This window comes from Stegastes partitus, unplaced genomic scaffold (assembly GCF_000690725.1).
Source record: "Stegastes partitus isolate 25-593 unplaced genomic scaffold, Stegastes_partitus-1.0.2 Scaffold342, whole genome shotgun sequence".
NCBI classification, from domain to species: Eukaryota; Metazoa; Chordata; class Actinopteri; family Pomacentridae; genus Stegastes; species Stegastes partitus.
Genome location: NW_007578073.1, coordinates 164,558 through 180,634, shown reverse-complemented (window position 1 = coordinate 180,634; position 16,077 = coordinate 164,558). Strand labels below are relative to the sequence as shown.

The following is a 16,077-nucleotide window of genomic DNA, read 5'->3' as shown; positions in this document are numbered from 1 at the left end:
TAGACAATTTCACCTTTGTATTTGAGTCACATTTCCTGGTGCCAGCCTCCTGGAAAGGACTATTCTCTGATTCTCTGTTGTACATCATTTTAAAATTCAATATTTTGGGATTTTAATTATTTGCAAAATCAATTTGCAATTTAAATATGTCACCTTGTGATCTTGGAAATTGTTGTGGGTGTTATTCACAAATTTTGGACATTTTAAAACAAACTGATTAGTTCATTAACTCTGCGAGCCTCAGGCTATTCTCTGGATAATTTTAATACTTTTAGTTTTAAGCTCTTATCTTGGGCATTTTAAGGAGAAGACTTATTTTCACCAGATTTCTTTTGCATTCGCCTTTATATCGAGGACAAATATGTATCATAAATTTATATTTTGCTGCCCGTATCTCACCATAAAATGCTGGCACTTGAGACATCTTTTTATAATTGTATAGAGGAGATATCAAGCGTGAAAGAAAGAAATTAGTGAAGCTATTAATGTGAAGTTTAAACGGTCTTCATATGTTATTACTTTGGAATGCACAAATATGTAACGAGCATAATTACAAAGGTCTGGTTCTGCTCTTTCTTGTGATATATTAACATATCATTGACATATTGATATTAACATATCTAGTTATTACCATATGTATGCAAGGAGGAGGTCATGAGTAATTCAGACCAGAGTAATGGTGTGGAGATGGATGCAGAGCTGCATGTAGGTCGTAACTACGATTAAATGTGATGTAAAGTTAGAATGCTTTTTTTTCACCAAGACTTCTTCACACAGACAACCAACTCACATTGTCGGAAAGGTCCAGAGCTGTGCAGTTTTATTTGATATGTGCTACTTCTGACTGCAATAAATACATACAGAGCAATTCAAACAAGAAGAAGGGATGTGAATTTGGATGCTAGCAGCATCCGTAGGGCTCAGAGGGTGAATCAAAAATGAATCAGCGGACTAACTAACCTAAAATAATGATTGTTTTTGACAAATTTTGATTTAACTTTCTGATATTTGATCTCTTAACATTATTTACACAAAAACGCAAACACACTCTCTCCCTAGACGTGAGTGACAGATCTTTGAACTGTAATTACTGTGGCTTTATAATCTTTTATTACAGGACCAGCAGTGCTCCTCTGGCAGCTCTGATCCTCATGTAACCTTAATGCCACAGTCTGCTGTGGTCTGCAAGATTAAAGCACAGACTCTATTACAATTTGGGACTAAAAGGCTAAACTTCTTTTACACTTTGAATCCTGTATATAAAAGGGGAGGAAGGGGGAAAAAAAAGACACTGTTCAGTCGCTGCCAACCGTGCACACACACACAGACACACACACACGCTCTCACAGCTTTTGTAGCAGCAATGCCTCCTCCTTTTTACTTCAAAGCACTCTCCAAATCAAATGTTAGTGGCCCCACCTCCCACCATATTCAGCCATCTCTACCCTGAACACATAATTGCTTTCAACAATTTCCAAGGAGAAATTCTCAAGGTTTCAAATCACAAGACTGGTTCAGAAGAAGCAGAGTTTGTTAAAGGAGAATAGTTTTTAATGATTTTCTGACACCAAAAGAGGTGCTGTCTCAATAATTTGATTAAACTTAACCTTGGAGTTTGAACGCGACCCAACAGAGCTCCAAATGTCAGATGTCTAATAGGCAAAGTGCAAAACACACCAGACCAAATGATGCTGCATACAAGCTGGAGAACATTTGAAAATTACAGTGATAGTCCAGAAGTGCTCTTTAGTGTTGGCATTACGCCGTTCCTCGCGTTTTCTAATAGCTTCTCCCGTTTGTATTGTGTTTGCACAAAAAGGTTAATCAATACTGGAGTGCTTATGAGCAGGTGCTTATAATATTTCTCGGGAAGGCAGTTGGTGTGAAGGGCCGACAACAGCAGCAGTATATTTTCTGAGCGCTGTGAATCATGGGGCCTCATGTGGAGGCAAGTCATTGAAACTCATAATGACTCCTTGGTTTCTCATTTCAGCTTGATGTGGTAACACTGAGCTTGTTACCGTGGTAGCATGAAGGCTCGTAGCTCTTGACGTCAATGGTGACACATATTAAAGTACGAAAAAAAACAAAAAAACTAACTGTGATTGGAATCAGAATAAAATACCAAGGGAAGTTAAATATTCTGAAACATTGCTTTGCGCCACTGAAAAATACAAAAGGCTGTTGCAGACATTATTCAGAATTACTATGCAAATGCATTATAGTAATTTTCCTGTCACCTAAAAAACATTCTTATATGTCCAGTTTGTCTACATACACAACTGAAAAGCTCTCATGGAAACTACTAAAAAGTTTTCACACACACTCATAAACACATGTTCACATACAAGGATGAAAAATGTCCACACACAGACAAAAAAACATTCACATACTGTTCTGAAAACCTCACAAGTCAAATGCCTTTCTATACACTTTTCAATACACAACTGAACAACTTTAATAAAAAAAAATAGTGAAGCCTTCTACACAAGCTAGAAGGCTGGAAGATTTCAGTTAAACAGAAAACATTTCAGTGACATATATAACAACGTATCACATCACTTATTGTGTGCTAATGTTGAATATTTTAAATAGTGCCATAACAATGTCATGATAACGTTTCTCTTTGTGGTCTTAACATTTGACAATTTAGCATTTGTTATACTTCAGAAATTGATCTTACAAGTTGTTTATCTGTTTTTCTTTTACTAAATATTTATTTTACTTTTTTTTCCAAAAAGGTTTTTATCTTATTTTCTCCCTTGTTTTTTTTTTTGCCCATCAGAATATTCTTGTTGTTGATTGTCTATAACATGTGCAGCACTTTCAACTCCAGTTGTTTTAAAGCGTATTATATGAATCGTTTTTTATCGCACGCTGCAACTTTCTTAAGTATTTTTCTTCCTGATTAACATCTGATTGTTTTTAGTTGACAGCTGTAATCTGTAACAGTTTTGTCTGTAAAATGTCATAAAACAGTAGTAAATGCCTGATGTACCATCGGTTCCCAGGCAATAACAAGGTGACGTATTCAAATTGCTTGTTCACCCTGACCTGAATTGCTAAGTGCTAATTTTCAGTTTACTAAATGATTACTCAACTATTTTTTTCAGCACTCCAGTGTGTTAAGGTCACTCTTCAAGTATCTGGATTGCAACTCTATATATATCTAAGTCTAATGACCTGAATTTCAAGTGTATTCATATTTTTAAGTGCTGAATCAAAAATGAAGAAAGGATTCTTTTCTTTTTTGGACACAAAAACTTCTCCTCTTTTGACTTCTTGTGTTTAAGGTTCTATTTTTAAAACTAAAACCAAGCTGTCCATCCACAATCTGCTGCTACTCCTTTTTTTATGCTTCTTCTACATGTCTTTTCTCTTACCTCTCCATTTTGTCCCCTCATTTATTCCATCCTCCTACTTTTCTGTCATAGACTGAGGAGTATTTTCAATGTTTTTCTCTGATGAAACCTCATCGCTCCCTCCTCACTCTAATGAGGAACCAGTGAGGTGAAGAGACACAAAATGGAGTCACAATTCACAGCTTCCATTCCTCCTCCTCTCCCACATCCACGCACCAGTCAGAAAAACAAGTGTAGAGGAGGACAGTCATCTGCTTCCATTATCCTTGTACTTATCAACAAATAGAGGTGATTCCAGATTGTGTTCGGGCCTCTGCAGACCTCATTTGTAAACACTGACACCCTGATGATGACTTTGGCGGTGTAATTTACAGCACAGAGGACCACATCATGAGCAATGGAGAAGAGGAGCTTGACTCTGGCATATGCTGCCCTGCTGACAACTCTAATAGCACATCAGCCACTCCTCCATGGTTCATACTGAGGCCTTGGATCCAAGTGTCACATTTGTCCTGGTGCTGTCCGTGTTAAATGTCTCACTGAGCTGCAGTGGCTGCCAAAAGGACACTGAATAATTCCATGCAGAAAACGCACTGTGCAAATAAGATAAGAAAATAAGCCATGAAAAAACTTTTTCTTTTCAAAGCTTTATCGTGTGAATATCTGATCAAAAAGAGCACAATGTCTCATTCTGAAACAGCCACACAAGGTTACATTTGGCCATATTCAGCAAATTCTGTGGTCCTCTGGGCCTTCAGATAAAATATAAAAAACAGAATGAAAAGTCGATAAGATAAGCGATAATAAGCCCTGAGCTATTACAGCTGGACCTCTATGATTACTTCCTTTTGTCCACTAGTAATACTATGTATCTGGCGACCTGCATTTCCTTCCACCTGCTTCCCCCTGTCATGCTTAAACTGGAATCTCACTTAATTCACAAATACATACAACATTAATTACATAAATATTAATTTAAAAGGATTTTCCATATTCTTTGGTTATCTGTGAGGCATCACGTGACTGAAAATCAATCTGTTAGTCTGTAACCATTGTTATTACTGCTCCTGTTCATGTTTTTTGGAGTCAAACTAAATATGGTGGCCTTACTCTGGGGCAAAACGAAACAAAACAAAACCAAACTACTGAGTTGAATCTGTTGATAATTAGCTGAAACCTTGTTTTCATATAAAAGGAAATGTTTTCTTGAAAGGTTTCCTGACAAATAATTGGACATATCTGAAGGGTAACTCAAGAATGTTAGATGCTATTTATATTGCTGCCCTGTCTACCTAAAATTGACATTCCTATACAACTAAACTGCATTTTCAATTATGTTTTGAGTGAAATGTATTTTCTGCTGAAATACATTTGTTTGTGACATATCACAAATATAGGAAATGAATAAATGAAAAGAAAGATCTTCATTTGTCTTTTTTGGCAAGCTGTGGAGAACACAGCTCCCTTTGTCAAAAACTGTAATGGACAATAAATGACAAACTTCACCCCTGAAGCATTTTTGGTTTATTTGCCGACTGTGCCATGTGTTAACCTAGATGAACTGAAAGCTATTGTGCTTTGTACATAAAAGCAAAAATCAAGCCAGGTTATGGCCTGGTAATATCAACACAGCCACAAGGCTAGATTGTAGTAATTTATTCCCCTCAACCTCAGACAAATTCCTATAACACTACCTGTGCTGTGACACAGAAACAGGGGCTCATCCTGGATCTGAACTCAGCAGATATGGTAAAAATCACAAAGCCTTGACAGGGGAACATAATCTTTCAGGGAACAATGGCCTCCGGATGGTTAAGGTGTATAACACATACTCTTGTGTCCTGTCTACCATTACACTGTGCGTCTGATAAAGAACGCAATCATTTATTTACCCTTCTGTAAAGGGTTTTGCAGAATATATGCATAGCAGTGTACAACAAAACAAATTTGAGTGAAAAGCCAGAAAGCAAAATGTTTCCAGATAAAGGTAAAGCTTCATTTTGTTGCTAGGGTATTTAATATGTACGGCACCTATTGTTATAACTCAACTTTCCACACCATCTAATTCATTCTGTATGGATCTGTACAACAAATTACCATAAAGATAAACATAACTTCATTCCTCTATAATGGCACATTTTTTGTTTGTTTTTGTCCTAATATACAGAATGGCTATTTTGGTAATTACAGTGTAATCAAGAAAGAAAAAAATACACAATGGGTGGAAAATTGGCTGAATTGTTGTAAAAATACAAAGCCTACAAAAAAGAGACAATTTTCTCAGATGTCTTCGCAGCAGGAAACAATTTTCTTAGCGTGGATTCAGGACAGAACTACATTTAACCAGTGTAAATCTAAATAAATGAACAAATACGTTGGCATACCTTTGGATTACAGAGTAAATGGACATAAAAATAAATAAAAATAAAGAATGGACACAGTTAGAGAGACAGCATGATAGGATACAATTCACTTGTGAACCACAACTTACTATTTTGGAAATAATGATGTTGCTATTCCTTTTCAAACTCGAAGAAAGAAGAGCTAAAACCTGTTACTAAAAGTAGAACCCAGACAAAGAGCCAATTAAAAGGTGCACCACTTGTGTTTCTGTGTTGTGGTCCCTCGGTAGCAAGCCTGCTGCTACCCAATGCTTTCTGCTCTCTTATCTGAGTGTCGTGAAATTGAAGGAGCTTCAAGCACCTGAAATGACTCTTTAAAGCTCTAATTAGCATCTCTCTGCCTTTTTATTGCTTTCATTGTTCAAAACTATTCCTCAGCAGAACAGTACCCAAGGACAATTTTGATCTTCCCAGGTCCTTCTCTCACAACAGTTTGACATTTCTCTGCCTAGTTTTCACCTATCCTTTCTTTCCTATAATACAAAAAAACATCAGTATCTAACTAATATTAGCATGCAAAAATTAAGATATTCTACTCAGCTATCTTTCTTGCTTCCCTCTATCCATACTTCACACATCAGTGATTCATTTCGCTCGGAGCAAACATGCTTTCCTGATTGCTGCTCTGGGTTTGTGTAATAGGCCACTTATAAGTCAAATGTTGGTTTTAAGAGTGTAAAATAGTGGGAATGACACATAATTCATGCACATTTGAGACTGTGCTGCAACAATTGGTAAATGGTCTGCATTTACATGGTGCCTTTCTACATTAGTGGTACTCAAAGCGCTTTACAGTGTGTTTCTCATTCACACACATTCATACACTAATGGCAACAGAGCTGCCATGCAAGGCGCCTGCCTGCCATAGGGAGCAACTTCTGGTTCAGTGTCTTGCGCAAGGACACTTCAACTGTGGAGGGGCGGGGGATCGAACCGCCAACCTTGCGACTAGAGGACTCTGCCACCTGAGCCACAGCCTCCAAAATGTTTCCAAATGCTAAGAATTAGTCTCCACTTGGTTGGTTAGGACTGACTGGCAGACGTACACATTACACACTTTACAGAGATAAAAACTTTACTAGATAAAAAGCTGAGCAAAGATAGAAGAGCTATATAGTTTCTCACAGTTCTGCAATTACAATGTTTGGATAGGAGTTTAAAGGAAATACCTCAATAAAATTTCTACATTCAAGCAAAAGAGCTACATTTCAGTAGATCCTTTTACAATGAATATTTAGGTGTCACTGAGGTTGATCTTTAAAAAAAAAAAGAAAAAAAAAACAAGTTCAAATAGAAATCCCATACAGGGCCTGAGAAACTTCTCTGCAAAACCACTACAGTAAAGAGTACTTGATATCAACTAAAATGGAGCATAAAAAATCCAGACCTTGTGGATTACCTCCTAATCTTATAAAAACGTTGAAATTGTAGAAACTGGAAGATAGGACTGTTTAAATGATACCACTTCCCTTTCAGACAAGATAGAAAAACAGTGGCAGTGACTCAGTGTAAGAGGATTAAGACTGTTGGTTGTGTGCTACGACTCCACAGGGTTAGTTGCTGAGGATGTACTCTTCACACTGGATTATCATCATTGCTTTGCCTGCCCACGCCAGGTCCCTTTGATGTGAAAATGTTTGAAACCCCTCCAACAGTGGTACGTCTCTGTTTTTATCTCATTTTGGGAGGAAAAGACTGAAAGGGAAATGATCAATTTGCTGGTGCAATGACAAGGAAATCATTAGAAATGCACCTATAATGGTAATGTGTAAGATGGCAAGACAGTGCTTGATGAAGTGAGAATCATAAAGGAGCAGGCAATAGTGTGGGAAAAAGGGATACAGCTGGGCCAGTAGGAGCCTCCATCACCTTCAAGTAGCCTCAGTAGACATTTTACTATCCATTCTGATCAATGATCTGATCATTGATGGTGGTGTTGCCCCATTGTTACAAAGAGAAACAAAAGTCCAGACTTGAAAACTGAAGAGGATGAAGGAGGAGTAAGTGAGCGACTCTGTCTCTTTTTTGGGGGATTCTGCATGTTTAAATTTATGCAGGCACAAGAGGTCACTGATATGATTGGGGTAACGCCCACATTATTGGAGTTAATTCATGTTTATCGCTGATCCCAATGGAGAACACGCTTACTAGCCTACAAGAAGTTGGAGGAGCTCCATACTGGCCCATCTACATGTGAATGATCAGCGATCCGCCCATTTATTGATAATATCCGAATAAGGTCACCACCTACGTCTGCGTTCCCACGCTTAATGAGTCAATCTGTTCTCCATGTATTCTTTTTCTATCATCTTTCTTTTTTTTCTAACCTGTGACTTTCTTCACCCCCTTCCTTTCCATCTCAGTCTATGTTATACATTCATCATTGCTCCCTTTTTTTTGGGCCATTTATAACAAAGTTGTAATCAGGTGAGGTGGGAGGAGAGAAAGAACTAACAGTAGACAGAGGAAATGTAAGACAGAGAAAAACCAGGGAGAAAATAACTGAAAGGAGGATGAAACGATGGGAGATAGTGGTAGAAGAACAAAAGTAGGAGAAGTAAGAAGGAATGAATGCGGAAGTTCTAAAGGGAAGAACAGTTTGCAAACTAAAAAGACAAAGATACAGAGGTCAGATTCCATTAAGTAATGACAGAGCAGCAGCTGCGTCGCAAGGTTTCATCTTGAAACAGATAGCTGATGTACTCCCTCAATTTCACGACTTCATTAAACTTCTCCACTTCCACTCATCTCTAAGTGAGCTGTGATTAGTGTTGGCCAGCTCACTAATTTACCTCCATTTACGGTGACCTCCACTCAGGTTCTGCAGCAGGGTTCAACAATAAGAATATTTTTCCAGTTCTTTGGTCGGGCCACAAAGTCACAGACATTTTCAGCATCGTGGGGAGACCACATGGAAAGTAATCCTCTTTTCACCCCTTATGGTAATTTCTCCCATAATATGCAGGGACAACAACTCTTTTAAACATCATTTTGCAATACAGCTGTTGAGATTATCAAGCTAAGATGTACAAAGAACACACAGGTGACAAATGGAAAGGGAATTACAGCTGCAATTATTTCTATTACAGATAAATCCGCAATTTTTGTAATGTCTTCAGGCTTCTCTGAACAGTAGTGTAAAACCCTTCAGTGTTCCAGTCACAAAGATATAAAACAGGTAAAACAGCAAATTATTTTAGAGCGACTTTGATCATTGGACGTTTCCTGTTTTTGCTTAAAAAATGACTGAAACAGTTGATAAATCAATTTCCCAAACAGTTTCAAAATTCATTTTCGTTCCATCAAGTAAAAACAATTAACAGAGCTACAGAAAAAAGTCAATAAATACGTGGAGAGATATAACAAATGCAGTTGCTCTACTTAACTTGTCACCCATCTATATAGCAAAATAGATTAAAGAAGAGATATGAAGCAGTGCCTGTTCACTGGAGCTGTAAATCAATTTCTGATTGATGCAGCAAATTTAAAAATGCTGGTTCACACAAACTGCTAAAGAAAAACATAGAAATAAAGTAAATATCTTACAACCAGGCCAAAATAAAAATTCAGTCTCTGGATATCACCAGCACTTTCTTTCCAAAATACTCTTCATTGTGTGTGGTGTTGCAAACAGGTGATATTTGATGTCCTTAGGTACGTTTTGTAATTTATGTATGTAAGACAGCTCAGTGCTGTGCCAAAATTGATATTCCTCAAGTTTTCCTGGCTTTGTGTCTTTATCACATTTGTGTATGGTTGTTTTGTTTTGGTACAACATTAAGCACTCAAGCCTGACAACTCAGTCGGGACTTGCGGTTTGAGATACTAAAATCATACACAAGAGCAGTATCTGCCGTAAACATAACAAAGTAGGTTACCTTATCATCCAGTGAAATGTTTCCAACAAATAGTTACAGCAAACCCAGAGAGTGAACACTGTCATTTTATTTTCTGGAGTGAAACTGAGGCAAAGGCACCAGGGAAAGCGATTTTGTTTTGAACAGTAAACACGTTTGAAGCACTAAGTAACACAAAATACAACACATTCACACAAATAAAGATGTAAAAGTGCGCGCACACACATTTTCACACAGACTGATGTGTCGGCCAAGTAATCCCTCTCTTCCTTTGTGTCTTCATTCATAATGTGTATTATCTGGGCAGAACTAATCAGCTTATTATTTTCTACTGTTTGACCTTCAGTGCTGGACTTAGCTCTCCTTCCTCATTAGAGCTGGTTAGAAGTCGCCTCAGGCAACCGTGCTCTTACCTGTCAGAGGGGGGTTGTGAGGGAGAGTAGGGGAGAGCGGCAGAAGGACCAAAGATCTTTTTTTTCTTTTTTACTTGGCCACAATGAGCCCAAAATTACTCCCTTTTTTAAAATAAACTCTTGGTTATGAATTATGGTAGATCCTCGGGAGATTCACTTCAGCACATTGAAAAACTAGTGTCTGCTCGTGTGTGTGTGTGTGTTTTGAATTTTTCCAAAAATCTTTGCCCATGCAGAAAAAACTGAAAACTACATGAAAGCATGTGAGTGCTCCAGTGAAACCGCACTTGAATGTTAATATTCATGTGACTGTGTATGATGTCAGTATGTGCAGCCTGAACGCTGAAGGCAACAGTCTCAGTCTAACTCCAGCTCCACATTTACCATCGTACACTAACTTTTTTTGAAGAGATTTGGTACTCTTAGGGCTGAATCTGACTTTTTTTTTTTTTTATTTTCAATTAATCTGTTGATTTTTGATGAACCCTTGGAGCCTGTAGAGCATGACAGATGCATTTTGCACAGAAATTCTAATATCTTTTGTTAAAATTAAATTGCTCTTAAAGTATTTATAACAGTAAGGTTTATAGTGCACATGATATTAAATTGTATGAGTAGATCTTTCCAGCAATGTCACATGCTTGTCAGTGCAACCAAGTGTCACTGAGAAAAATATCTTAAAATTACATGAGAATTGATCCTGAATTGCACTGATTTGCTAATATCTATCTATCTGCAGTGCAACGTGGTAATATCATCACAAGAAAAAGCCAAGCCAGAGCTTTATATGCTTGGTCCATACTTGGACATACTGAAGTAATAATATTAATAATCAAACTTTTAGGAAGTAATTTGTATCTCTGAGCAGCAGAGAGTAATCCAGCTTTGAAATTACAGCAAATGTCTGGATTATTTTCAACAAAGTGCTGACATTGCATGCCACTTTGTATGAAAAATAAACACAGAATGATGGATTTGCTTTTCATTATTGCTAATTTGAGGTCACCTGTAAGCCAACAGAGCAGACAGTGGCTGTCCCTGACTCTGAGGGTCTAAAGTAACATACCCATGAGATGCCCTTTTGTTGGGGACTGGGGACTAGGCTGCTGGATGTGAACACTTCACTGAATAAAATAATGAGGTTTATTTCTGTTAGGCATTAGGCATATATTCTTCCTTTTTTAATTTTTTTTTAAAGTCACAGTAAACCTTTGGCATCATTGTAAAAATACTTCTGCCAGTGGTTTAATACACAGACATACAGTGGGTACATATGACTATGAGTTATGGGCAATTTGGTCAGAGAAAATTTCCATTTTAAACCTCTCAGACTGTCTCATCCACCGCTAGAGGCCAAAGTGGTAGATCTATCTAGCATTACACAAGAAAAAAAAAAAAAGCAATAAATCAATTTTGTGGAGCAGATTTATGACTTTATTTTCTGCTTTGTTATCACATTTCTTATTCTGCACGCCTTCAGCTTTATCTTGTGACTATAGGGTCCTGAGCCCCGGGTTGAGAACCAAAGCCTTGACTGATTATATGTTAGACTATTTTTACGTCTACTGATCAATCGATTATTCAGATAACAATTTAAGCACTACCACTGTGGAGCTAGATAGTAGACAATAGCAGTACACACAGCCTGAAACCTTAAAAGAAACAAACTGTGTAGCGAGTGAGTAGAAACTAATTTAGATGCCGTGTGGAAGGGAACTGTTACAGCAGCTCAGACAAGTTAGGACCACTGGGGAAACCTTGCTAAATGGCAAAAGAGCCAAGGTCAGACACCCACCCTAGCATAGAACACATTCATTTGAAATGTTTCATATTAGGTGAAATACTTCCTTTCATGTGCCAAAGCAGTTTTGACTCATTAAAAAAAAAAATCTGCACCAGTGTCTCTGGCAGTGGGCAGTGACCTCTGGCTTCATCCGTGTATAATTAATGGCATTTATGTATGGCCACGTTCAATCTGAATCTGCGAGCTGTCAGTTGTGGCAGTAGTCTATTTAGCATCACTCAGGTTAAGACAAGGGAACAGCTGAGTTCAGTGTGAGCAGACGGTTTAATCAGCACCACGGTATCCTTCTCCAGAAGCCATAAGGCATCAGTATTTAACTATCTGGGACACTTTTGGGTCAGGAATGTGTGTGTGTCTAAGTATGCATGAGAAATGTAGTGCGTTGAGTGGCAAAATAGCATTTTACAGTCTCGAGGCCTTTTGGAAGCGGACTAACACACTGAATGTGTCTGTGTGTGTATTGATCCAGCTAAAAAGCTCAAAGCCGTTGCTGTAACTCGTCACATGGCCCACTGCAGCCACTCAAACTGGGTGATTGATGTGATGCTGGGTGCACTTTTTTTTCCTTTCTCAAATCCACATGTTCCTGCAGGCATGTGTCGTCGCTGTTCCCTGACCCTTGATTTTTTTTTTTCCCCTTTTTTTAAATGACTACATGTATCCTTTTACCAGTTTGTTCAGAAATGGCTATTTCTGTTATTTAACACAAAAAAGCATTTTCTGTTTTTGGAACAGGCTCCAGCTGCCTGCATCCCTGCACAATGTGTAAGTGGGTACAGATAAAGATGGATCCATGGATTAATTTTTTTGGGTCAAATTGTCAGGTATATTTTCTAGATGAGCTTGCATGTACCGTGATCACTTAAAGAGAGAGAGCTGTGGAATTAGGGTATTTTGGGGTTCAATCTCCAGTAAGTCAAAACTTTGTCATATATTCCTATTTCATTAGGCCACACTTGGATAATTTAATTTATATGAAGTATTATATTTATGTATTTTCAAAATGCTAGAAAAATATCTGAGCGATCACGCTACTTTTATAGCACAGCATACAACAGAAGTTGGTTTTCCTGTATGGGCATTTAGACCACACCTGTTTCCAATCCACATGGATGTTGTAAATCCAGAAACACAGCGGGTAGATGTGGCATAATTGTGATATTTGGGTCCAACAAAGGGTGTCAGTCAACCAGTATTTTCTCTGTCACAATCTAATGTTGTAATATTTCCACTCAAATCATAGGAGGTCACTCCCATGTTTTGCATTTTTATGTCGATGGAGAAGATTATTAAAATCTTTACATCATGTTTTAACTCATTCAGATGCAAGTACAGGATACTAAGCTAGGAAAGAGCACTTTTTGTGTCTCCTTCCCTACCATAGCAGCTCTGAGTACAATGCCCTGGTGTAATAATCTATTGGTCTATCATCTTTTTTTATTGCTTGTGTAGCATATATGTAGAGATGTAAATGGATCCTTTTAGGTGGGTGTACACTGGAAACAAAAGGTCGACTTATTTATCCATCAGTGAGAATAAATCCAATTATTTTTCTGTAATCTTGAGTGGGTTTGTTTGTACTATAATAAACTCCAAGTTTTTATCTCCTGATTTATTTAGAAAATGCCTCCAGATATTGCCAGCAACTGTTGCCACAATGAAGTCAGGTGCCACAAAAACAATGCCATGGATGATGAGCCAAGCATAATGCTGCTGTCAATGTTCTTCAAATTAAACGAGGTAATAGCAGAAACAAAGAACAGAAGCCACTACAGCACAACAGATCCCAAAGCAGTAAACTGAATACTCAAGGTTTAGGTCTTGTTCATTGTCATTATCATGCTATGAGCAGGTACTGGAGCAGTTTCAATTACACCTTTTCATACACATAATGTTTTATATATCTATGCAGAGAAGTTTCACTCTTTTTGGTTAACATATTCAAATCAGCAGGCATGTCAGGTGTCAGGAACAAATCCCAATTTTTTTGTTTTCTGGAACCAGGCCTTTTTGGATGAATGTGTTTGTTTGGTAAACGCACCTGTGCCACAGCCACTTGTGTTTGCTGCTGTTGCTGCTGGAGCTGCTGCTGGAGTAGCTGGATCTGGTGGTGGACAGACAAGGGGGCACCGGGTGGCAGCGTGCCTGATGCTGGGAGCAGCATCCTCGGGCTGGACAGCAGCAGAGAAGCCTCTTCTGAAGCCTGACCACAGAGAGAAAGAGAAGAGATCAGGTCAATATCTAGTCGTGGAAAACAGTTATTAAGTGACTAAGTAATATTTCTAAACATGCTCACAAAAACTTACAGCTCAGGATGCAAATACACAACAAGAAAGAAGTTATTAAAGAATAAACAAAAATAATGAGGACAAGCAATTGCATCGATGAAACGCCTTGGAGAACAACTTATCATCAAAACAAGAATCTGAATTCGAAATGTAGAGTTGCTGATTAGTTGCACCAGTGTGGAATGAGTGACGCGAACTGAGAATGCAGATCAGTAGCACTGAAATGCTCCACTCCAGCAATAATGAGCTTTGGGAATCAGCTCTCCTTCTCCTAATGCCATGTAGCATGCTAACTGTTTCACAGATTTAGCAAATAGTCACACTTTGTGCCCTCTCCATCCAGTCAAAAACATTTTCTGTTTGGGAGATACGCTACCTTAATCCTACCATGGCTAGAAGAAAGCAGCAGCATCACTGGTATTTGAGGGTAATGACAACCAAGCCAGGAGAATCTGAAGAAAATCGAAGAACTATATACATTTAAAACACTGCTCTACCAAAGTGTACACTCATATTTTATTTTCCTTCCAGTGTTCAGTGGGTCCAGGAATAAAGTGCAGGCATTTCAGTTGGAGCACACAAGGGCACTGACCAAATTGTCCTCTTAATCCTTAAGTGGAGTGGTCCAGCAAAACAGATTGCTACAAGGCACACTGTAAAAAGAAAATGAAGCATTCTCAGACCAGTACTGAGACCTTGGGAGCATAGCGTGCACCTCCAATACATATTTTGCCCCAAAGCCATCTAACAAATGACTAACACAGGTCAAGGATCACGTAGAGTCCCACTAGTAAGACTGAATAGATTTCAGAAGTCCTTTGGCCTATTTACACTAACCATTTCAAGAGTCTCATGTCCAGATAAAAAAACTGATGCGTGTCCTGCATAAAGATCATTCTGTTCATCCCAACACAGTTGCTTTTAATTACTACAGTCCTGGTCTTGGACAGCTAGCAAGTTCTTGCTCCACTGACAAGAAATGTGCATTGCTTTCTTTATATATTAATACACAATCTTAGCTCTGCTGGGTTCTGCTCGTGTCACCTTTGCTTTGCTGTTCATAACGAACCAACAGGCTGTCCGGCTGCCAAGTGTGAACCCTGGCTGAATCCAAACAATACGCACAACTGGGGAATGCAAGGCGCTCCAAAGTGAATGGAACTGTGACGCAAGGCGGGGCCAGCACAGAGTCGACACCTGATTAAATTGAACCTGAACCCGCCTTAAGGAATCTACGCCAAAACACTTTACCATCTGTCTCTCCTTAAGCACCTTCTGGTAGCACATAGACAACGATGCGTGCATACACACAGACCCAGACACACTCTGCATGAGAGGAATATGTGACTGATGGCCTGTCTGAAATAGGTCTTTTAGGTTAATGGGAAGAAATTATCTACATTGACAGGGTGTTTAGTGTCATTATGTAATGAATAGCAGGCAAAATGCTGTGGAATATATGCAAGACAAGAGAAAACTTTTAGGTGAAGACTGTCCAGAAACATGCAGGATCACAAAAACAGCCTTTTCTCTTAAGTGTATCTTTAATACAGACACATCATTCACTCTTTTTCACTGGAGCTACTCTGAGACACCTAAAGCAACTGCTCAGCTTTAAAGCAAAGGATGCTAAACGGGATTGCTGCTGTAGTTTTGAAACTGTGAGTGTTGTCAGGCAAATGGAGAGGGTTTAGTCCCTGGAAGAGTGAATAAGATGATTCAGCACTCAAAGTAACAGAAAGGAAAACTGATGACATGTTTGACTTTCAAGCACTGTGGACACAGGAACTATTCCCAATTATAGAGAAACAGAAAGAGAAGACAGACATAAACAGACTGTCAGCAGCAGCAGAATAAGACATAACACAGATGGAAATAATTCCCATTCCAAATGTACATCTGAGCAACCATTTCCAACATTTTCCCTTAAGAAAACTATGTTTCTATCTTT

The 16,077-nt window shown here is 38.4% G+C and overlaps 1 protein-coding gene across 1 annotated transcript in view; it reads right to left on the bottom strand.

Moving 5' to 3' along the window:
* The window catches only part of LOC103358909 (carboxyl-terminal PDZ ligand of neuronal nitric oxide synthase protein-like), a 212,305-nt gene that overhangs the window by 42,838 nt on the left and 153,390 nt on the right, over nt 1–16,077 (bottom strand). Inside the window, exon 8 of the mRNA XM_008284060.1 lies at nt 13,880–14,041. Coding sequence (XP_008282282.1) covers nt 13,880–14,041 — 162 coding nt within the window. The remainder of the gene's footprint in view (nt 1–13,879; nt 14,042–16,077) is intronic.